At 48.2% G+C, this 23,999-nt stretch overlaps 1 protein-coding gene across 2 annotated transcripts in view; it reads left to right on the top strand.

The window, feature by feature from the left end:
• ASTN2 (astrotactin 2) overlaps nucleotides 1-23,999 on the top strand; it is a 628,164-nt gene that overhangs the window by 225,439 nt on the left and 378,726 nt on the right. For both annotated transcript variants that reach the window (XM_038374351.2, XM_043498583.1), the window contains exon 6: nucleotides 7,582-7,728. In XM_038374351.2, the coding sequence (XP_038230279.1) occupies nucleotides 7,582-7,728 (147 nt within the window). The remainder of the gene's footprint in view (nucleotides 1-7,581; nucleotides 7,729-23,999) is intronic.

The following is a 23,999-nucleotide window of genomic DNA, read 5'->3' as shown; positions in this document are numbered from 1 at the left end:
ACAGACTGTGTTCACGAATCCTTAGAGCGGAGACTTCAAAGGCAACAAGGAAAGCAAATCTGTGCTTTCTGCACCACTCTAACCCAGCCGCTCGGGCAGATAACACCACTGGGGGACTCCACAGAGCTGGTCCTGTGTCAGACACGAACCCTCTGAAGGCGTGTTATCTAACCTCTTACGGACTGGGAAACTAAGTCACAGCGAGTTGAAGTCACTTGCCCAAGGCTGCCTAAGGGCTTGTCTACATGACCAGTTAGTGCTCAACAAGCTGGAGTGTAGCGTGCCGTGAATTGTCTGTGTGGATGCTGATGCCGCACATTAGAAGTTCCCTCATGAGTGCTGACCTGCTCCTGTTTCAAAGAGCAGTAGCGCAAACCACTCTAGGTAACTCTTAGTGCATAGCAGCAGGGTCTGCATGGGCGCTTAGAGAGAGATGTGCTAGTATGCCATAGATTTACACCCCAGCTTGACACGTGTTAACTTGCCGCTTGACAAGCCCAAAGTCATTGGTGGAAGGAGGATTGAAGTCCAGAAGTTCATGGCTTCCAGTCTCATTCCTCATACTCCTTCCACCACACCCTGCTGCCTTGGTTTGGGCCCTACCATCCTCCTACCTGTGACAGACACCCTCTGTCAGCAGCAGGCTCTCCACTGGGGCTCCCGACTTGGCATGAACACTGGCTGTGAATACTGAAGCCAACCATTTTGGCCTCTCATACTGCCCTGCCTTGGGGTGGGGGAAAGGAGGGATTTATTTTTTGGGCAGCTTGTTTATTATTTATAAGGCTGGATGACTGTGAAAGTGCAGGTGGAAGGCCGAGGGTGGAGAACCCTAGAGAGTACAACATCCCTTCTGCTACCCCAGCATTGCTCCTCCACCTTCATGTGCCTCAATACTCAGCAGCATCATCCCTCTCCTCCTCCACCTGCTGCAAGGAGTCTTCCCCGGGAGTGTCTGTCTTCTCTACTCAGGCCTTTACTTAGCCAGAGAAGGAGTAAGACCCCTCCCTTGTTCCCATGCTCAGATTGTGCCTTTGGCTGCTGTGAAGAAAAGAGAGGCTGTTTGCCCAATTCACTCTGCCCCCAAACCATGCATGCAAGAGGAAGGAAAGGAGACCCGATTCTGCCCCGCACCCCCAGCCAGGTGCATCGGAGTGAGTGGGGTTGAGTAATGCTGCTCTGTGGAGAAGGTGATATAATATAACCTAGAATAAGGTGAGAGCAGAATGGGGATAATGACTCCAAGTCACAGGTCCTTCTCCGCTCTGCCACTGGGGCACTGGGTCAGCTGACAAAGGTCCGGTGGAGCTCTCAGCTGGCAGGAGCTGTGTGCCGCTGCGTGGGAAGTAGGCCGACCCTCGCCTCTCGCCCACACCCCCTTGGGCCTCCTGCTGCCCAACTCACAGCCTCATTCCATCTAGAGCTTCCATTCCCTGCCCCCTCCCCGCCTGTAGAGTTTAAACCTGGGGCCAGCCTTTAGATGGGATTGGGATTGGCAAACTGCTGTGCGAACATCTTGGTGGTAGTCCCAGGCTTGTGAGAAGGGGTGTGGGGGGAGAAATTGAGAGCAGCAAAGCTTGGGTCTCCAGCCTAAGTCACCTAAGACAATTCATTGCTTGCTGATGGTTATTGGAATACCTGGGAGTTTGGACACCCCTGGGGCAAGGGTGGGGTTGGATTTTTGTTTTGTGCCTCTCAAACAAACCCAGCTGCCTCTGGCTAACCCCTGGAGGTGTGTTTAGTTAGACACAGGTCATAACATGTCCATTTCCCTGGGTTTTTCAGAGATCTGGCACTAAACTGTTTATCTCCAGATGGGTGTTTAAACACAGCCCAGAAGTGCTTCTGCTGAAGCGTTAGTGGTCTGAAGAGCAGGCGATGGGATGGAAAACGAGAGAAAGGCCCCTCTGGTTAATGAGCGAGAGAACGAGCTGTGTATTCGGTTAGCTCCCTTAGAACCTGGCAGCAGACTGGCCTCGAGCAATAAAGAGCTGAATCGGAAATCTAATTTCAGCTCAAACATAAGCCCCGTTGTTGTGGCTCGGTTGAACAGAGCCTCCTGCTTGCCACCCTTGGGCGATGGTGTTTACTGTTCGGGATGTCAGTAATTAGATACACACGATGAAAATGAGCAGGGCAACGGAGCAGGGGTGGGGACGTGGGAGGAGGGCCAGTGAAACGAGAACGGCAGCACATTGTTCCTTCCCTCTGACATTCAGCCCCATCTGCCGGGAGCTCAGCTGCTCAGGCCTTTTGCTATTTCAAACATTTTGTTCTTCCGCAGGAAGAGGAGGTCGGTGGGTCTGGTGCAGGCAGTGGCTCTTTTGGTTCATGTGCCACTTTTTTTTTTTTTAAAGAAAGTTGGGGAGTGAATAGTGGAGCATCAAGACCCATGGCACTAGCGGTGCATGTAGGAGGGGTAGGAGATTGGAAGTCACGGTCCCTGCTTTCTACTCCCAGCTTCTTCACTGACTCACAGCATGACCTTTGGCAAGCTGCCGTATCTGTGACTCAGTTGAATTGTAAAAGCAGAGTAATACTTGCCTGTCTCCCTGGGATTTGCAGGTTAATGTTTCTAAAGCACTTTGAAATCCTGGGCTGAAAAGGACTTTATAAGGGCAAAATAATACACATTTGCTATGCACTGTCTAGTCTATTGTGATTCTTAATGTTTCCACTCTCACCGATATATATTCTGTTATAAAAGCACTGAGTGGGCCCAGCCAGGCTTGGTTGTATGCCCACATAGAGAAGCATGTGCCTTTGCGAGCTTGCAATCTAAATAAACAAGACAGGGAAAATGGGCCCAGAGAAGTGAAGTGACTTGCCCAAGATCACACAGCAGGTCGGTGGCAGAGCTAGAAGTTTAGGCGGTGGGTCTATTTTGGGAACAGGGAAGGTGCTTGTACAGCTCTTTGGGGACACATGGAATGTGAAATGTGTTGTGTAAATATCCCTGTTCTGTACTCTCCTGGCCTCTGTCACAGGGAGCTGTCCAGCAGATCAGGACTTCTAATTCAGTGCTGAATGCCTTCCTGAGACCCAAACTTTTACCCTAGAGACTAACAAATTTATTTGAGCATAAGCTTTCGTGAGCTACAGCTCACTTCATCGGATGCATTTGGTGGAAAATACAGTGGGGAGATTTATATACACACACAGAAAACATGAAACAATGGGTTTTATCATACACACTGTAAGGAGAGTGATCACTTAAGATGAGCCATCACCAGCAGCGGGGGGAGGGGGGGGAGGAGGAAAACCTTTCATGGTGACAAACAAGGTAGGCCATTTCCAGCAGTTAACAAGAACATCTGAGGAACATTGGGGGGTGGGGTGGGGGGGAGAAATAACATGGGGAAATAGTTTTACTTTGTGTAATGACCCATCCACTCCCAGTCTCTATTCAAGCCTAAGTTAATTGTATCCAGTTTGCAAATTAATTCCAATTCAGCAGTCTCTCGTTGGAGTCTGTTTTTAAAGTTTTTTGTTGAAGGACAGCCACCCTCAGGTCTGTAATCTAGTGACCGGAGAGGTTGACGTGTTCTCCGAATGGTTTTTAAATTCTTGATGTCTGATTTGTGTCCATTTATTCTTTTACGTAGAGACTGTCCAGTTTGACCAATGTACATGGCAGAGGGGCATTGCTGGCACATGATGGCATAGATCACATTAGTAGATGTGCAGGTGAACAAGCCTCTGATAGTGTGGCTGATGTGATTAGGCCCTCTGATGGTGTCCCCTGAATAGATATGTGGACAGAGTTGGCAACGGGCTTTGTTGCAAGGATAGGTTCCTGGCTTAGTGGCCTACCTTGCTTGTCACCATGAAAGGTTTTCCTCCTCCCCCCCCCCCCCGCTGCTGGTGATGGCGCATCTTAAGTGATCACTCTCCTTACAGTGTGTATGATAAAACCCATTGTTTCATGTTCTCTGTGCGTGTATATAAATCTCCGCACTGTATTTTCTACCAAATGCATCCGATGAAGTGAACTGTAGCTCATGAAAGCTTATGCTCAAATAAATTTGTTAGTCTCTAAGGTGCCACAAGTCCTCCTTTTCTTTTTGCGAATACAGACTAACACGGCTGCTACTCTGAAACTTTTACCCTGTTTGCAAACCCCCAGCGCACTGCAAAAAACTGCATTTTTGGTGCATATATTCCCATTAGCTTCAAAGCTGGCTTGTGCTCTGAATCCCACTTAAATGAGATTCTCTGTTCTGACACCAATATTTCTAAAAGCAGAATCGATCAAATTATGAGGTAAAGAGAACTGGAGTATCTTAGTGGATGTATTTCCCGTTGTTTTCAAACAAATGCATTTTAGGTCTCACTTTGCTGATGTGATTTGTGCATGTGTGGAGGTGGGGGTCAGAAAGGAGACTGAGTTCCAGAAATAAATAAATAGCTTTCCCCGAATTCTGAACAGAGATAGAGTCAGCTCTGCTGGGAATTCAGTGATCTGTGTCAGACTGTCACAGAAGCTGCAGTTAATTGGAGATCAGTGCTCTCGCTTAAGTGTCTTTATATTCCTGAAAAAAGGTTCCAAAATGCTACAGGACTGTTTCCCAAACATCCCAGAATTGCTAAATGCAGGGTTGCCTTAAATCAATTTTAGTGCTTGTGCAATCTGTAAATGGGAGAGCGAAGTCCTCTGATCGAGAGCAGATGCAGCCCAAACAGCAGCGACTCGAGCTTCTCCAGCCTGCCCCGCTAATGTATCTTGGGGCTGCTGTTGGTGAGAGGGTGATTTCTCCTCAGTGGAGCACACAATCTTTGGCCTCTCTGGAGAGGGCCAGCATGGGTGCCAGTCGTGACGGTGCTTCTTTGGGCAGCAGATGGAGACCACAGACTGGCACATAGTAATGACATTTGGTCACTACCACCCTGGGCCCAATAGGAGCCATTGGTACACAGTTTTGTGTCCTATGAGGTAATCCACTGTCCCACAATTGTTCTCCATCTCATTCACTGCTTCAATTCCCTTTCATTGTATAGAGCTAGCAAGTTGGCCTCTTCCGCCAGAAAGCTAATGGGCCATTGGCCTGACTTGGGCTCCTTAGCAATGTGTTATGCTGTAGGATTTCACAGCCGGTTCTGTCCCCAGCCCAGTCTGACCAGAGCTGCAGATGGCTGAGTTCTTTTTTCACTTTATCCCTTTCACTAAAAACACCCAAATCAAACTAACCTTGCTTGCACCGAGCTTTGTGCCATATTCTGAACTGAGACAGAGCATTAATCGTGGCAGTTGCAGATCTGGGCTCTCTCTTCCGCCTCAAAGGCACCACCACTCCTGAATTATTACTGAGATGCCAATGTTCTATGATCCGTGCTGTTAGACAGATGGCCCACAGAGATGGAGGGAGGGCTCAGTGTGACCCACATATCGCTCTGGTGTCAGGGTAGGATTGGGATCCTTCAGTATGGCATTGGCCTGAACTGGAGTCTATCTTCCTGCTGTCAGAAAATATTTTAGCTAGCACTTGTAGGGAGTCCCTTTGCGAGCTGGGTTTTGAGAGAAACAGTAAACATCTGTGACTGACAAAATAAAACTCCGCTTGTAAAATCCACTGGCTCTGGTTTGCTCTGTACAGGTGGTTTTCTTGCTCACTGAATTGACTGTTAGATGTTTGTGAGTATAGGAATATTAATAATTCGCATCTAGGTATCACTTGTTAATTATCGCAATATATAATATTGTACCAATGTATGACACTAGGTGTAGTTAATGATAACACATTGCACAAAGCCTTGAGACTTGGTTTGATATTTTTAAGACTCAGCAAGATCTGCAAAACAAGCCAAGTTTGAAGAAAATCGATTTGGTCGTTGAAGTAATGAAAATTTAGGTCTACATTTTAAAAAATGAGGAGTGATGGGGGGGGGGGCTCAGTTTGCACATGCCCAACTTAAAGCACTTTAAAGGCGTCAAATTTTCAAAAAGGCCAGAGCACCTACTCTCTAAAATTAAGGCCCCTTTAAGGTGGCTGAGGTTGGGTCACCTAAAAATTGGAGCACCCAGAATTGCTAGCCACTTCTGAAAGATTGGGCCTTAACAGGGATTGATCCAAGGACTGACTAATCTTAACAAAACACAACCAACACCAGAAATAACAGGATGGAAAAGCTTCAGACTGAAGTAATTTAGGATATGTCTACATGGCACTGTAAACCCAGCTCTGTGAGACCTGGGTTTGTGGACTCAGGGTTTCCAACAGAGGTGACACGTGGGGGAGGGCATGTGGGGTCAAGTGGTGCATCAGGGCCCCCTCCCTTCAGAGCAGCTGAGCAGGCGAGCTGTGCTGGGCAGGGAGCGGCAGAGGCAGGGGTAGAGGAAGAGCTGGGACATGCTCAGAGGTGCCAAGCAGGGAGATGCGGAGGAGGAGTTGGGAGCTGCATGGAGGGGTAGCTGCTTTCCCAGAGGGGTGAGGGGCTGCTTTTCCAGAAGGGGGAGGGCTGCCGGGAGAGGGGAATGAGTCAAGCTGTTCCAGGGTTGTGCCCCCGCACTGTCAGCAGGCACGGGTCATCTTGTGCTAAAGCCTCCACCCAGCATTATAAACATGGGTTTACAATTGCTGGACCCAGGTCTCACAGCCATGCTGTCAGGGCCGTATTCCACTACACAGACCTGACTCAGGTCTACAGCTTAAACACTGCATCCACACTGCAACAGGACAGGGCTTGGATTTGAGCTACAGTGGGACTTGGGCTTTGATCCACCTCCTCAGAAGGGTCCTAGGACCCTCGTCCTGAGTGTTGGCTGACCTGAGTCAGGCTGATCTGTGTGTGGGAGTGCTTAGGCTAAAACCTGAGTTAGAGCCTGGGCTTAATGTGCCAGGCAGACATCCCCTAAATGTTGGATGGTTTAGACACAACAAACCCTGCACCTCGGCAGGGTGCTAGACAAGACAACTCTTGCACCCCATTCTAACCCTGTGATTCTATGTTCTTTAAGCTTTAATATGACAGAACTAATTTGTCTTCAAACATCGCTTGCTCTTAACTGCAATGCCTTTCAGCACGAGACATAATTAACTGAAGCATTTTTCTAGTAAAACATACGTTTCCCCTTGCATGGCCTTCTTACAGTTACTGATGAATTTAGCATCACAACCACCATGGCAGGCCGGCAGGTAGGTGTTATCCCCAAGTGAGAGATGGAGAAACTGAGGCAGGTGAGTCGTTGAGTGGACAGGGCACTGGAGTGGGACTGGGGAGCCCTAGGTTTAATCCCTGGCTCAGCCATAGACTTCCCATATGGTCTGAGTAAGTCACTTAATCTGCCCCACGCCTTGGTTTCCCCATCTGTAAAATGGGGACAACACTTCTCGACCTCACAAGATTGCTGTGAGGATAAAATCCTGTAGTTAGTGTGAGGTGCTCAGACACTATGGTGACGATGGGTATCCAGAAACAGAGATGGGGTAGGGCCCTAAAGAGTTAGATCGAATTGCTCTTGTTCTTTTGTGCTGCTCATGATGGGTTAGATGCAAATTGGATCCACGTCTTTCCCCTTTAGCTCCAGATGCTATTGCTTCACTTTGGCCTCTGTGTATATATGCATGTCTGTTTGCGTTTCAGGCTCTCTGAAGAGTCCAGTGAACAAGACGGCCCTGATGCTAATTGCAGTCAGCTCCTGCATCCTGGCCATGGTGTGTGGCACCCAGCTGTCCTGCCCTTTGACAGTGAAGGTCACGCTTCATGTACCCGAGCACTTCATTGCAGACGGTAAGACCCCTAGAGTGACACCTCTCTGTAAGGACTTGCATCCTGAGGCCCTGGAGCTTCGAAATTCAATCTAGTCAGTAGAGTCCTTTTCTTTGTGACGTTCCCAAGTGCCTCCTAGAACTCCCTTTTCTCAAACCACCCTTCAGGGGACTTTCCACCCTGCACTTTATTCCTCAGCTCTGGGACGGCCTAGAAAAACACCTGCGGACAATCTGTTATAGGACACTAACTCCCCCCTCCCCCCAGCACCCCACACACTAACCCTAAAACAATCGTTGACAGCCCTAGCAGGGAGAGGAAAAGGACTTTTGCCATGGAGAGTTCTTTCCCCTCTCTACCTCCAGGGAGAGAGCTCTTTAGGATGGGGCTGAGGCTCACTACTGCATCAGGCTCTGTCTGTGCATACTTATTTTTTTGCATAAAGAGAAGGCTTCAGTCTCGGGGGTTTGGCAATCTGGCAAGCCTTCAGCAGCACCGCATTCACTCTCACTTGAAAAGGGGGCGGGGAGGTTGTGAGGAAGATGTGGTGAGTATGGAGTGATTTATGGGTTTGGCTGTGTGGGAGGGAGACCAGTCCTTTTGTGTTGCATTTGTATTGTTGGCATCAGAGCGGCTCAGCTTTCCTCTGAGATTCCTCCGCCTCCCCAACAGGAGAGCTGCCGAGTGCATTATATTTGTAGCTCAAGGGAAACTTCCCTGGTTCTGCATACAGAGCCAATTCAGACAGAGAGATGCCAGCCCCATGGAACTAAAATCCAAGCATGCATAGCTGTTGGCATGAGGGGGAGGCAGAAATCTTCTCCCCACCTCTGTTTTATAACTCTGTGTCCGACTGAAATCCCTGCTTGCTCTGAAGTGAAGCACTGGGCTTCACTGGCGAACCCCGGGAAGCTGCATGGATGCTCTCCCTCCTGTCAGAGTGAAGCTGTTTGTCTCTGGCCCTCACCGCTCCGGACAACGTGAAATTGCCAGTGGTGGAGCGAAGAGCGAGAGGTTCTGAAGAATTAGACAAAGGCAGCTGTCACTATTTATTGCTTTCGCCAGCTTGCCACCTTGTGTTTGTTGTTTCACTGACCTTTTCCATATAATGTGCAGTGAGCGTCAAGTGTAACTTTTCAGTAACATGAGGGCAAATTTCATTTTCTTCCTGAAGACGGGACCCATTATTCAGTCGATTCCAATTCTTCAGCTCCTGCACTCTCCTTACCGCCTGGGACAGGCTGAGGGTGGGCTTTTGTCCAAAAGAAACAAACCATGCATAATTCGGTGCTGCTTAGGTGGCTGCAGTCACTCTTAGCTTGCACCCATACTGCACTGCTGGGCGTCTGGTTCTGATCCAGTCCAGGGCCTCTTTGCCGGAGACTGGGGAGGTGCTAGCGTTGGTGGGGAGGACAAAAGCTTATGAAGCATCAAAGGAAGTGACCCTTGAAGGGACCAACTGTGGTGAGATGGAATTTACGGCACCTCCACCTCACTGGGTGAAACGCTCTGGTCCGTGTTGTGCAGGGTTCAGACTAGATGCTCATAATGGTCCCCCTCTGGCCTCAAAATGAATTCACAGCCATTTAATCCTGCACAGAACCACAAATGGACCACGCATCCCAACCCTGGTGTTTATGATGACATTTTCCAAGGTTGGTACCCACAAAATTTGCATTGATCTCTAATGCACCCCAAAACAGTACTTGTGCACATGAGCACTACATGCACTGGCTGGATTAATGTGCCTGCAGACTAGACCTGAACCCAGTGGGACCTGATGACACGTGTTAAGTTCAGTTTGGGTCTGAAAATAACCTAACACGCTTGGGCTGGGTTGTCTCTGCTCACCTTCTCCTGCCTGGGGGCTTGGCAGAGTGGCAGCTGCGTGCCCCACTCCTGCCGGCTGCCACCGCCTCGCTGAACTGCATAGCGAATGCACCGAGGAGCTGTAGCGTCTCTCACTCATAGAGTGCATGCAGCAGCAAGGGGGCGTTGCCCAGCAGGAGCGGGGCACTCAGCCATGGTGGCTGCGCTGACCCTACGGCTTGGCGGTGCCTGGAGACAGATTGTGGGCACGGAGAGCAGGAAGCCTCCTCTGGCCATGTCCCAAGCATGAAACAGTGACGGGGTGCTGACCCAGGTTCAGTGACAAGTGCAAGATTCAGATTGAGTCTGAAAATGACTTGGCGCACTCAGGCTTGGGTCAGGTCAGCTGTGGGCTAGTCGGGTTCGGGTCAGGCTTTAGAATTGGACCCAAGCAGACCTCCGTGCAGTATGGTACGGAGATGGGCAGTTAACAGTTTTGCAACATCAGATGTAAATAAGTCTTGAGGGTGCTACTTATATGCTAGGCTTTGAAAATCCTGCCTCAGTACGTGCTGGATATCCTATAAAAAGCAAACCTTTGGGCCCTTACCAGCAATGCTGAGTGTGTTTCCATTTTGCAGCTGTAGGTTGAAGTTGGAAAAATTCAGGGTTGAGAACAGGGAGAGGGCGTGTGTGTGAAATGGATGTCAAAACAAAACAAGATACTTCTCCGCAGCCTTCAAATAAATAAAAAGAGCGCATAGACCTTAGACTAGAGTGAGTGTTAGTGGCGTTTCCATAGAACATAGCTGATGAGTAATCAGTGACTAGGAAAGAAAACAAGCAACCGTTGCCCTGATAAGAAAGGCTGCGGCTCCTTCTCTATCCACTTGCATCCAAGGAACTTGGCGTATTCATACTTTGTTATTTACTGTTTGTTCTGGTCGCGCTTGGAGCCACCAGTCAGGTTCTGGGCCCTGCTGTGTTAGGCTGTGCATGAATGCATAGTAGCCAAATGCTAGTCAAGACACCCAATAGTCATGGAAATAAATGAGTGCTATTCCTAACTCACAGTCAGCTACACTGAAGCAGGGAGAGCTAAGGTGACTTGCTGAAGGTCACAGAGCAACACAGTGGTGTGGCTAGAACCCAGGAGCCCAGACTCTTGGTCCATAATTTGAACCATCTGATGACACTGCACCCTTGAAAACTGTGATGAAATATAAGGTGACTCCATAGCATTTAAGTGAAAATGGAGCCAGTTATATTCCTGTCTCCAGGAAGAGGGTGGTACTGCAAATTATGCAAATACCCAGAATATTCAAGCAGAGATGACAATGAAATACCAATAAAACAGATTAATCTCTCTGGAACTGGGGGAAAATGGGCTGATCTCCCATCCCACCTTAATGACTTTTCTAAAGAGAAAGTGATGAGAGGAGTGGTGAAAAGGTTTGCAGGAAAAGGGAAATGAGATTTGCAACAAAACTGTAAAATATCATAAACTGAAAAAACTTTTTTTTTCTTTTGTAATGGGAAATGGGGTCAAGGGCTCCCAGATGGAACTGGGAGCAACAGAGACAATTTGCAGCAAAGATCTGTTTTCCTGAAATCTCATCATGAGATGCACCGGCACTCTGAGGCCCTGTCTTGGAACGGAGAATTGCTTAGAGCCATTCCTTCCTTTAAATAATAACAAATCCCCAGGTAGTGCCAGGCTGGCAGCAAAATATTATAAAACATTTAAGGAGATCACAGCATTGAGCTGGGGTGGGAAATTTTAATGACACCCAGGGAAGTGTTCTTGGCTTGGTTTCTCCCCAGCACGGATTGTTGCTAATTTCACTCCTCAGCAAAGGGAATAGCCGAGTTCAAGACCGGAGGCTAATTCTTCTGTTTGGACAGAAGCTCTTAATGTGTGTAGAAAAGAGAGGGGGCAGGAGGGAGGAGAGGCAAATTTCCTCTCTCCTGCTCTGCATGGGATGAATTGGGCGGAACAGAAGGGAATTGGCTTGGAGACCAGAAGGAAGATGCAGTTTGTGGCTCATTCTCAGAGATAGACCTTGTCTATACTGGGTTGTTTGAGCACAAGTGAGTGCAAATCACCATGTAGATGTCCTGCCCTGGTAAAAGATCAGGCTTACATAAGTGACTTGACCCGGGCTTTTTACTGGCACGAGCTGCACCACAGAGCTCTGCCCGGGACTATTTGCAATCCTGCACCCGTCCCGCTCTGGCTATTATGGCAGTGGGTCTGGCAGGACCCACAGAATCCCAATTCCACTGCCGGGCTCTACGCTAGTTGCGCAGAGGGCTCCACTGCACCAGTTCAAGCCCAGTTTTGCACTGGTGCAGCGTCTTTATCAGGGGTGGGTGCCCCTGGAGCTACATGTATGTAATGACAACCCTTCAAGCTTCCCCAAGTTAGACAAGCCTTTGGAGCTTTGATCAGTGTTAAAGCAGAGTACTGCGTGAGCCGTATGCATGTACTCAATGTCTTTCAGACATTGCCGTGAACATAAATACTCGAGGCTCCGTCAGCAGCACTCTCTGGTGTTTGCGGAGTGATGAGCCAGCCTCTGAGGAAGGGGGGGGAGCTGGTTCACTTGTTCAACACAGTCCCAGGTGTGAGGCTAGACTGACCTCAAAGATCCCCTTTGAGGCACAGTCTCTTAATAGAAGCCGGTGGCCACGGCAATCTCAGAGTGGAGCCGCTGCTACCAGCATCCTCAGCTCTACAAGAAACGCTGTCAAAGGGAGAGCATGGAAAAACAAACAAACCCAGTCCTTTTGTAGCAGATAAATGGGAGCTTGCTCAGATGTGCCGCGTTCCAAAGCCAGTTTGGATAAAAGCCAAGCAGTGAGGGCCCCTGGGCCTCAGGGAGAAGCTACCCCCAGAGCAAGCTGCATCATCAGGCAGCTGAGCGAATTGGAGCTGCAGAGGTCTAGAGATGGATGAATGCAGGAATGGAAACAGATGTCGAACGAAAGCAAAAGGGGGCAGAGGAGAGTCTATTGCACCAGGTGGCTTTAATAACCAAACCGTCTCTATTGCTCTTTTTCTCCCTCTCTCTCTCTCTCCGTTCATTTTCTTTCTTTCATTTGTTTGTTTGTTTTCTGCTCCTTTCAGAACAATGAGCCTCAGTTTTGTATTGCTGCTTTGTCTCAATGTTATGGGGAAGCCAAATAAATAGAAGTTGGTTGCAAGCTAGCGTCCCCCGCCCCCTCCCAGTGCCTGCTCGTGTCGGAGAGGTTGGAGGGTCCTTGGCGCAGGCGACTTGCTGCTCTCTCGATTACCTCTCTGCTTTTTAAAAATATTTGTGATAGACCTTTTACATTTAAATCCCCATGTTTTGTGGGGTTTTGTCAGACGTGGCCCCGCATTATAGAGATGGGAATTGGCTCCATTACAACTTGCCAGAATGCAGAGGAATGGTAGAGCACAGGTAATTACATTGACATAATCATGGCGGGAAGGGGCAAGGGGAGATGGCCTGTGTGTGAGTCTGTTTCCTTCTGCACTGCACAGCTGCCTCTGTGTCACATCCCTCCCCGAGTAGCCTACCAGAGTGGATCTTGGGCTTAGAAGCGGGGCACCCAGATGGAAGGTACTACTCCACCCCAACCCCTAGCCTAAGCCAGGCAGGCAACTTGCAGAAAACAACCCGAAACAAAACAAAAACCCCATCCACCTCTCATGCATTTAAGCTGCTATGACTGTTGGTGGGACTCTTCCCAGTGCTGTGCAATCCACTTTCAAGGAGGGGGTCTAGGGGCAGCTGCCAGTGGGGGACATCCTGTCAGTAGCTCTCCAGTGGAGTCATATTACAGTGGGTGATATCCCAGATTCATTGTCCTTTTGTGAACCTCCTGGGATCTGCATTATTTTTTTTCAGGGGAATCCATGAGTGCTGGTGGGGAATCCTCTCCTTCATTTCACTAGTGGGCAAGCCCCACTCTCTTCTCCCCAAAATATTTGGGTGCCGTTCCACGAGGGGAATTTCCAGTTTCCCTCCTCCCTCTTACTCTCCCTCCCCCACCCCCCAGCCTGGGACAACTTGCTCCCAAATTTCCAGCTGACACAGTCAGAAAATCCGAGATCCTATCACCACACTACCCCATGGTGAGTGGAAGACGTCGTTCTAATTTCAGAGCAGGATCACAATTATAGACTCATTCAGAGTAGCTTTTGTGAGGATTTCAACCTTTAAGTGTTACTTAAAGTATCATTTATCAGCAGCAAGAAAGAAGAGAACAAAAAAACAAAATAGAAAGAGCTCCTTGGTTGAATTGTCAAAATCCCCTAAGAATATGTTCGCCACTCCTCAGTTAAGCACTCACAATGGTTCTTTCATGTAAGGAATCATTTAAAATGTAGAGATACAAGTGACAAGAGCTGCCTGTAGAGAAACCACGGCTGGAGAAAGAGACCCTGGAGGACTTAGCCTAGGGTGTGTCCTTGCTGCAGAACAGTTTGAAATGGGGTATCCATTAACCACCCCCCCACCCCCCCGTTCTCACAACCTGTGTATGGCAAGGGCATTTGTTTACATCTGGCTGTGCTAGTGGGGGAAGTTGGGGAGACTCTCTGGAGCATGAGGCGGCAGAAATGTTCAGTCTGGAGGTGGTCTTTGGTTTATAAACGATGCCCCATTGTGGAACTCAAAGCATATGTACCATAGTGGATTGTAGCGTTTTTCAAAGAAGCTCCCCGCCGCCTTCCCCTCTCCATCCCGTCCACTCTCCAGTAAACCTCGAGAAAAGATAGTCCTTGCTCCAGCCTTTCAAAGTCAATGGACTTGGACTTTGTTGGGCCAGCCAGGGTAGTGAGCCAAGCCCCCCCCCATCTTGTGAAACTCCCTCCCACCCAAACATTTAGGCCTTGCCCCCCTTGCAGATTTACCCCAATTTCAACCCCCAGTGTAGCCCATGCAACCTCTGGAGCAGACGGGCTGAACCGCTATAAGCAGCGATTTGCACTGTGAGGCACTTTTACCCTAGTTTCAAGGGGGCGGGGGTGGGGAGATTCCTCTGCTGGCAGCTTTTCCCATCTACTCTGGGGCAGCTACGCTGGTGCCTGAAATCATGGCCAAATCAGCAGCCCTTAAATCCAGTTGCTGTTAGCTGGAGTGGTCAGCTGAATCTCGCTGTCCCAATTGTGCAGAGGGGGAAACAGGCTGAAAACCCCATGAGGTTTTCCAGGTCCAAGCCAACCCCTCGGATTCCCCCTTACAAGGGCAGCAGAATCTTAAATAAGATGCAACTTCCCCTGCCCCTGACGAATGCCATTCCATGATTGCCATGCAGCTGAACTCTAATTGTTTCATCTGAAAATTATTTATCTCCTTCCCACATGATCGTCTCCTCTACGCATGCGGAATGGCGGGCAGCTATTAGCGGCTTTCGCTAACTTCCCCCGAAGGTTGACTGAGCTCCTGGGGCAGCAACGTTGGGCCTGCAACAACTTCTCATTTTGTTTTTAATTAAATTTGTTGCTTTAAATTGTTTGCTTTCGCTCGCTCTTCTGCCGCTCTCCGAGGTGACCAGGCATTAGTTTGTTTCCTCAGACTTTTCAGTCTTGTGTGCCCAGCATGCCCCGCACATGCGTTTGCATATGAAATTAACATCAAACATTAGACTCACAATCTGGGGAACTGGCTGCATTTCCTCTGGCATTGTGGCTAAATTCTGCTTTCGGTGACACTGGGATAAATCTGGAATTAACCTACTGACACCCACAGAGGAATTCCAGATTTGCACCAGTGAAACAGAGAGCAAGATTTGACCCTTCATGTAGCTGTCTCACCGCTGCAAACTGCTAGAGGGAATCCTATTCCTGTTTGCTTGTCACCTGGGACCCTGCTTAGAACTGTATTCATATCCCATTGAAATCAACAGATGGACTCAGTGGACTTTGAACCAGGCTTTCCCTTTGGTAATACCTGAATATGCAATCATGCTGTTGCATTTAATCATGGAAGCCCTGTACAAACACTTCACAGTAAGCAGTGTTTTCCCCTTCTAGGGACACTGTTCAGTCTGATTGACCTAGGCAATACATCTTTCTCTTCAAGAGACCATACTCGAGGGCTGCTTGTCTTGAATACCATTGCATTTCTGTGACTGTTGGGGTGCGCTTGGGCTGTGAATCATCAAGTCATTGTGGTTTCTTCAATAACGCATAGCCTTGCTCCTGTACCCTCATCTTGTAAGAAACTGTTGGCAAACAGCTGGATGCTCATTCTAAATATTAACAACAGTTTGTGGGCTGCATCAGCCCAGATCAAAGGCTGTTTTCCAGCACAAACACTTTTTGTATGAAGAGCTAATAGATTTCGCAGACTGAAGTACATCATGTTTTTATCGTTCCTTTGATAGGCTTCTGATCCCGAGATGTTCTCTCTTTGCTTGCCTCTCTCTCCTTCCCTCCCTCCAAAAAGTGGCTTGCCTACCGCAAGTGAGAGAAAGGGCTGCCTGCAACAGGCTTAGGCCACCCAGCCAGGAAGCCCAGGTTGCCAGCTTAGTTTGGGAGGGCAGGTGAGCACCTCTTGTTCTCTCCTTTGCTCTATTTTCTGAGCAAGGAGGAGCTTGAAATTGAGGTGATGCCTGTCATCAAATCCCCTTCAAGGCACCGGGGTGTGGGGATATATATGCCAGCACTGCAGGCTGGGAATCTGGTCAGCTGGGACCTCTTTAAGGGTGGTATCTTCAATGTCACTTATGTCAGGTTCCATTTCAGAGTGGGGGGAAACAGGGCAGGCAAGGTGCACAGAAGGGCTTTGCCATCCTTATTGGGAACCTTAATTGGGAGAGAGGAAGAAAGGTAGCACCGCAGCATGTCAAATGGGTGATGGGTTGGGGGGTCCTTGTGGAATATATGCGTGCAGCTGGCCTGTGGTTAATTTCTGCAGCTGATTGACATGTGGGGGAGGGGGGTAAGTTTACAAAATGTGGAACAAAACTTTCCCAGTTTTTGCTGGGACATACGGAAAACTTGGCATTTTTAAAACAATCCTTCAGCAAGAAATATCCTGGTATCTAATTCTCCTCTCCTGATGAGTACAGAGCGTACGTTTTCTTTTCCTTCTCCCATAGCATCTCGAGTTCTCATGTTTCACTTGCTCTGCTGTTTCTGGTGCTGTACAGCAAGGAGGATGTTTGATCTTTGTGCCTAGCTGCAGAATCTCTTCCATTGACATGCAGATGTATCTAGTTTGAGCCTTTATCATCACCTGGCCTTCATAAACATTGCAGAACAATGAGAGTGAGGCTGGATTTCTCTGAACTATTGTCCAGCTTCCAGAGAATGTAGTTGGGCAATGGCCCAAAGCTGTGCCGTGAGAGTTGGGAGACTCTGAGAATTAAGTGGAAGCTTTCCTTTGATAATCTGATTTCATTTTCAGCCTCCACTGGGTTCAGAGGGGCCAAATGAGGAATCTAAGATGCTGATAATAATAATAATAATAATAATAATTAATAAATAGCTTTGCTTTCTTATGTCATCGGGTGGCAGGAGGGTGGGTGGGGGAATACAAGCCAATTTAAAGATCTGGATTCAGGTGGAGTGCCGGAAAAAGCAGAGGCCTTACCTGGAAACGTGCAGCCTTTTGGAGGATTTGCTGTTGTCCCTCAACCCAAGGGGGCTGCTAACGATTATGCAATGGGCAGCAGGCTGGCCTGCTCTGGACGGGCCTGAGATTTGGATTAGCCAAACCCTCTGGGTCCTGGAGAGAGGGGGTGGAATGGCTGCATCTGCCTCAGTTTCCTCAATTGCAGAGGGGAATGTGCCTCTGAGACAGCCTTCTCCGTGCTAGGCGGAATTATGCCGCCTTGAGCCCAGCTCTGGAATCTTTATCCATGCAGGTCTCCTCAGTGCAGCTGATGTGGAGCATGGGCCTAGGGATGGACTCTCCAATTGGGTGTTCTTGGCTGCCTGCTTCCATGCAGAGTTTGAATGGAGGAGCAGGCAGCAGCAACAACATGTTGGGATGGAGGATGTCGTACGCTGTTCTTCCCCAAACAGATGGCCCCTCGTTGGGCAAGACTGACACCATACAGTGGAACACAGCATGGGGGGCGTAGTTATAACCAGGCCACGGGGGTTCATTTGGGAAACTGCCATTGCAAAGCGCTCCATAGAAAATGTCAAGAACAGATGAATCTCCAGCAAAATTCAGAGATGCACTGCTAATGGCACAGATAATTGTCCATAAAGAGAGCTTTAACAATTAAAAATCAAACTCAGTCCCTCCCGCAGGAGAGATGGTTCTGGTGTCAGCTGTAGAAATACACAGGGTTTTAATCACTAATTTAAAACTTGTAGAGACTCTTCAGTGGCTTCGGCTTTGGCTGGTGTGCAAAATGTGATCAGTAGTAACAGCCTCGAGCCACCGAGTCCAGATCTGCCCAAGTTCCAGGATCTGAATTTCCACTGAGTTTGGGCACGTTTGGATCTGAGCCTTGGCCCTTTATGGACACAGAAACAAACTAGAGTCAGTGATTTGGATCTGGGTTCCAAACTCCTCACTCCCAAATGCTGTTCCAGTTCTCTCCTGCCCCCGATAGGCGTGTTCCCCGTGGAATCACAGGGAGTGCTGCTCACACCATTCAGCTGGGGGATTCAATTTGGGTCCATTTCTACAATTAATGTGTGTGTTCTACACAATCAAACCCCCAGAGCTTGAGTGAATCTGAGGATTTCATTCGTCTTTCTCCCCCAGAGGGCAGGTGGACACTCTCAAGGAGGAAGGGAGACACCCCCATTCCAGAGCCGTGCAGCCAAGTCATGGAGTGAAGTGTCCCACACTCCCATAGCGGAGATCAGATTTGCTCGTATATGGGGAAATCTGTCCACAGATTTCCCTTCTCACTCCTCAGTTTTGTCTCCCAAATCAGTGTATTTTGGATCATATGGGTGGAGTCCCTTGGCTGCTTCTCTGTGATGAATCTAAGAAGCAAAATGTATTTTTAAAATTTTATATGTATAGGGATTGGAGGGGGCCAGTCAATGGAGAGAGGCTAGTGTTATCCTAATGGGAGAAGCCCATTCCTGTTTAATAGGAATGAAAATAATAGTTTTCTGTAGAAATGTAAAAGGGTTATTCCAAGTACCCATGTGTTTGTACAGCACCTAGCACGTTGGTGTCCTTCTCCATGACTGGGGTTTCTAGGCGCTACAATAATAAAACTAATAATTACTATAGAATTGAACAGAGGATGTGATCTCTTCTATAATTTTTGCCTCTGTTTCTTTGTTGTAACCATCCTATAGAATTCCATAGCAGGGATATAATCCTATTGGGACTTCCCCATAAGGGCAGAAGCATTAAGAAAGAGGTTTAGTATGACCAGCCACAGCGGTCAGGCAAGAAATGCTAATTTTAGATCAAAAGGAGTTTGGCTGGCCAAGAAGTAGCAATGGGCTTAAAAAAAGGGGGGGGGGGGATACAGTTCTTAGATGGAAGTAAAAAATAATCCATCTTTTAAAAAAAAAAAAAAGAGAGAGAGAGAGCGTGAGAGAGTTAAAAAAGCCAACCCTTTCTAGCTGCCTTTTGGGTGCTTTGTTCTGTTCCCTTGTTCTGTTCCCTGTGTTCTGACCTGTTTTATCCTATTTTGTTCTGGAAAATAATTTTTGAAATGTCAAAACTTCAAGCCTCTTTTGTCAAGCTTAAACAGTCTTGTTGAACTTTGAAGGAGACCTCAGGATGAGATACATGAACTTTTGAAGTTGCCTTAGCTGGCTTGACTTTGATCAGCATTTGAGAGAGGGGAGTGGAAACCCAAACAAAACAATAGACTGAAGTCTTTGTGGACCTTGTAGTTCTGGGAAGCAGCTACGTTTGAGGCCAAAAGACATACGTAGCTTTATGCTGAAATGCTCTGTGCCAGCCACGCTCTTTCTTTGTGTCTGCCTCTCTCTCATTTCATTTCTCACAGCCGGTGGAGCCGGGCCACGTCAGTCACTACTTGATTTATTGGGACTCTGAGCAGACAGCTTCAGAACTGTTGCATTTTTGTTTTGTCCTTCCTTATGCAATCGGACGCCATAGCACTGATGACAGTCTGGTCCTGAGGCCTAACGTTCTACCTGCCGGGTAAATTCCATTGAATAATGTTGAGCTGCTCCGGAACAAAAGGCCCTTCCTTCCTGCACGCTAGTGATGTTTGGTGTCTCTAGCACTGCAGCTGGTTAGCCCTGGGAAATACCTTGATCATTTGGGTACCAGTGGCTGAGATGCTTGAGGTGAAATCCTGGCACAATTGTCATGAATGGGAGTTCTGAAATTGACTTCGGTGGGCCCAAAAAGTTTCAGCTCTTGACTATGAATACCTCCGCGCATTTCATGCGGCTAACGTGAGATGCGGCACCACTTCGGTTTGGCCCATCTGCCCCTTTGTCGATGGAGACAGAGGCACAGATGGGCCAAATTTGATGGGCATTGTGACCTAGCACACAGGGTTGCAGCGCCATTCAAATTTGGCCCAGCCACCCCACTGTAGGTGGAGGGGTGGCCAGACCGAATCTGAGTTTTGCTGTGACCCTGTGTGCCGAGTCACAATGCCTCTCAGTTTGGGGGATCCAGAGTAAATTGCCCCCTGTCTTCTTGGCTGTGGATGTCCCTCAATGTGGGGAATGTTCTGCTTTAACCGGACAGGTAGATTTGGAGGTCAAAGCAGGACACTCCCTTGCAAGCTTTGACTATGGGGAGGCCTGATTATGGTATCTCACCGTTCTTTAGAGTTCCGTGTTGTCAGCTCTCCTGATTTTTCATAAGTGACGGGATTTCAGCCAGGGCTGGAGCCTAGGCGGGTGATGACACAAGAAACTCCAACTTTCTTGCCCATCTCCTGAGGCAGAGCATCCAACAACCCCCTGCACCCAACAACCTTAAGCCAGCCTCACAGAAGGAGAAGGGAGCAGAAAGGGCCCAGCAACTCAGCAACTTTCTTTCTTCTTTCCCCTCCCGTTCTGTGAGCAATGGGACAAGTTGTCTCCTCTGCTCTCCCTCCCTGCCATACCTGGCCTTGGAATAGGCAGGGGGGTAAAGAGCCCCTGGAGCTGCTCCCCACTTCCTGCTAGAAGGAAGAGAGGGGTCCCTGCTACAGCCACCAGCCGCAGGCCTGGGAGAGAGGGAGTGAAGAGCTCCAGGAGCTGCGGGAGGGAAGGGGGGACTGAACTGTTGGGCTGGGGTCAGAATTAGCTTCTGGGCAGGGAACAGACAGATGTGGGGGTGAGAACTCCTGCAACAGAAACCAAAAGCACCTTGCCCAATAAATGTGGGTCAGTGGGCAACACACACACACTTTTTGCAGGAGGGTGACTAAGTGTGAAGGTGATGAGGATACCTGTGAGTCTGTCTGAAAATCTGAGCTGGGGGAATTGGGACACACATAAATGGACAGGTTTCAGAGTAGCAGCCGTGTTAGTCTGTATTCGCAAAAAGAAAAGGAGTACTTGTGGCACCTTAGAGACTAACAAATTTATTAGAGCATAAGCTTTCGTGAGCTACAGCTCACTTCATCGGATGCATTTGGTGGAAAAAACAGAGGAGAGATTTATATACACACACACAGAGAACATGAAACAATGGGTTTATCATACACACTGTAAGGAGAGTGATCACTTAAGATAAGCCATCACCAGCAGCAGGGGGGGGAAGGAGGAAAACCTTTCATGGTGACAAGCAGGTAGGCTAATTCCAGCAGTTAACAAGAATATCAGAGGAACAGTGGGGGGTGGGGTGGGAGGGAGAAATACCATGGGGAAATAGTTTTACTTTGTGTAATGACTCATCCATTCCCAGTCTCTATTCAAGCCTAAGTTAATTGTATCCAGTTTGCAAATTAATTCCAATTCAGCAGTCTCTCGCTGGAGTCTGTTTTTGAAGCTTTTTTGTTGAAGTATAGCCACTCTTAGGTCTGTGATCGAGTGACCAGAGAGATTGAAGTGTTCTCCAACTGGTTTTTGAATGTTATAATTCTTGACGTCTGATTTGTGTCCATTCATTCTTTTACGTAGAGACTGTCCAGTTTGGCCAATGTACATGGCAGAGGGGCATTGCTGGCACATGATGGCATATATCACATTGGTAGATGTGCAGGTGAACGAGCCTCTGATAGTGTGGCTGATGTGATTAGGCCCTATGATGGTGTCCCCTGAATAGATATGTGGACAGAGTTGGCAACGGACTTTGTTGCAAGGATAGGTTCCTGGGTTAGTGGTTCTGTTGTGTGGTGTGTGGTTGCTGGTGAGTATTTGCTTCAGATTGGGGTGCTGTCTGTTAGCAAGGACTGGCCTGTCTCCCAAGATCTGTGAGAGTGATGGGTCGTCCTTCAGGATAGGCTGTAGATCCTTGATGATGCGTTGGAGAGGTTTTAGTTGGGGGCTGAAGGTGATGGCTAGTGGCGTTCTGTTATTTTCTTTGTTGGGCCTGTCCTGTAGTAGGTGACTTCTGGGTACTCTTCTGGCTCTGTCAATCTGTTTCTTCACTTCAGCGGTGGGTATTGTAGTTGTAAGAATGCATGATAGAGATCTTGTAGGTGTTTGTCTCTGTCTGAGGGGTTGGAGCAAATGCGGTTATATCGTAGAGCTTGGCTGTAGACAGTGGATCGTGTGGTATGATCTGGATGAAAGCTAGAGGCATGTAGGTAGGAATAGCGGTCAGTAGGTTTCCGATATAGGGTGGTGTTTCTGTGACCATCGCTTATTAGCACCGTAGTGTCCAGGAAGTGGATCTCTTGTGTGGACTGGTCCAGGCTGAGGTTGATGGTGGGATGGAAATTGTTGAAATCATGGTGGAATTCCTCAAGGGCTTCTTTTCCATGGGTCCAAATGATGAAGATGTCATCAATGTAGCGCAAGTAGAGTAGGGGCATTAGGAGACGAGAGCTGAGGAAGCGTTGTTCTAAGTCAGCCATAAAAACGTTGGCATACTGTGGGGCCATGCGGGTACCCATTGCAGTGCCGCTGATTTGAAGGTATACATTGCCCCCAAAGTGAAATAGTTATGGGTGAGGACAAAGTCACAAAGTTCAGCCACCAGGTTTGCCATGACATTATCGGGGATACTGTTCCTGACAGCTTGTAGTCCATCTTTGTGTGGAATGTTGGTGTAGAGGGCTTCTACATCCATAGTGGCCAGGATGGTGTTTTTAGGAAGATCACCAATGGACTGTAGTTTCCTCAGGAAGTCAGCAGTATCTCGAAGATAGCTGGGAGTGCTGGTAGCGTAGGGCCTGAGGAGGGAGTCTACATAGCCAGCCAATCCTGCTCTCAGGGTGCCAATGCCTGAGATGATGGGGCGTCCAGGATTTCCAGGTTTATGGATCTTGGGTAGCAGATAGAATACCCCAGGTCGGGGTTCTAGGGGTGTGTCTGTGCGGATTTGTTCTTGTGCTTTTTCAGGGAGTTTCTTGAGCAAATGCTGTAGTTTCTTTTGGTAACTCTCAGTGGGATCAGAGGGTAATGGCTTGTAGAAAGCGGTGTTGGAGAGCTGCCTAGTAGCCTCTTGTTCATACTCCGACCTATTCATGATGATGACAGCACCTCCTTTGTCAGCCTTTTTGATTATGATGTTAGAGTTGTTTCTGAGGCTGTGGATGGCATTGTGTTCTGCATGGCTGAGGTTATGGGGCAAGCGATGCTGCTTTTCCACAATTTCAGCTCGTGCATGTCGGCGGAAGCATTCTATGTAGAAGTCCAGTCTGCTGTTTCGACCTTCAGGATGAGTCCACCCAGAATCCTTCTTTTTGTAGTGTTGGTAGGAAGGTCTCTGTGGGTTAATATGTTGGTCAGAGGTGTGTTGGAAATATTCCTTGAGTCGGAGACGTTGAAAATAGGATTCTAGGTCACCACAGAACTGTATCATGTTCGTGGGGGTGGAGGGGCAAAAGGAGAGGCCCCGAGATAGGACAGATTCTTCTGCTGGGCTAAGAGTATAGTTGGATAGATTATTAAGAATATTTAGATTATTAGATTATTAAGTCTTGTGAGTCTTCCGTGTTGCAAAGGGATAAACCCAGTTGCTGGAGAGGCTCCCACGCTGGGGAGTCACTTTGGAAGGCTCTGAATCCTCAAAAAATCTAGTGCATTCTTTGCCCTCTATTTTAAAGGTTATATTGAGACCTGAAATTCTAAAGGAATGAAATAAATTAGTTCCAGGACTCTCTTATAGTCCACAAAGTACATTTGTTTCCACCATTCTTCTCTGAAGGTGTCTTCTCCCAGTGGCCTCCATGCCCTGCTTTTAGTGGCTTCTACCTGTTACTTCACAAAATGCTACTTTTAATGGCCAGAGTTCCCTGGCTCACCTCTGATCTATGCAGCACGATTACAGATGCAGTCTTCTAATCAATGTAATTGAAGATCAGAGTTAATGAGGACCTCTTCGTCTGTGAAATCCCCCTAGTGATGCTGGGCTTCAGATGTTAGATAAGGAAATGATTGGGCTGAACTGAAAATCTATTTGGCTAATTAGAAGATG

The sequence above is a fragment of the Dermochelys coriacea genome, chromosome 16 (assembly GCF_009764565.3).
Source record: "Dermochelys coriacea isolate rDerCor1 chromosome 16, rDerCor1.pri.v4, whole genome shotgun sequence".
Lineage (NCBI taxonomy): Eukaryota > Metazoa > Chordata > Testudines > Dermochelyidae > Dermochelys > Dermochelys coriacea.
This window is presented reverse-complemented; position numbering and strand designations above follow the sequence as displayed.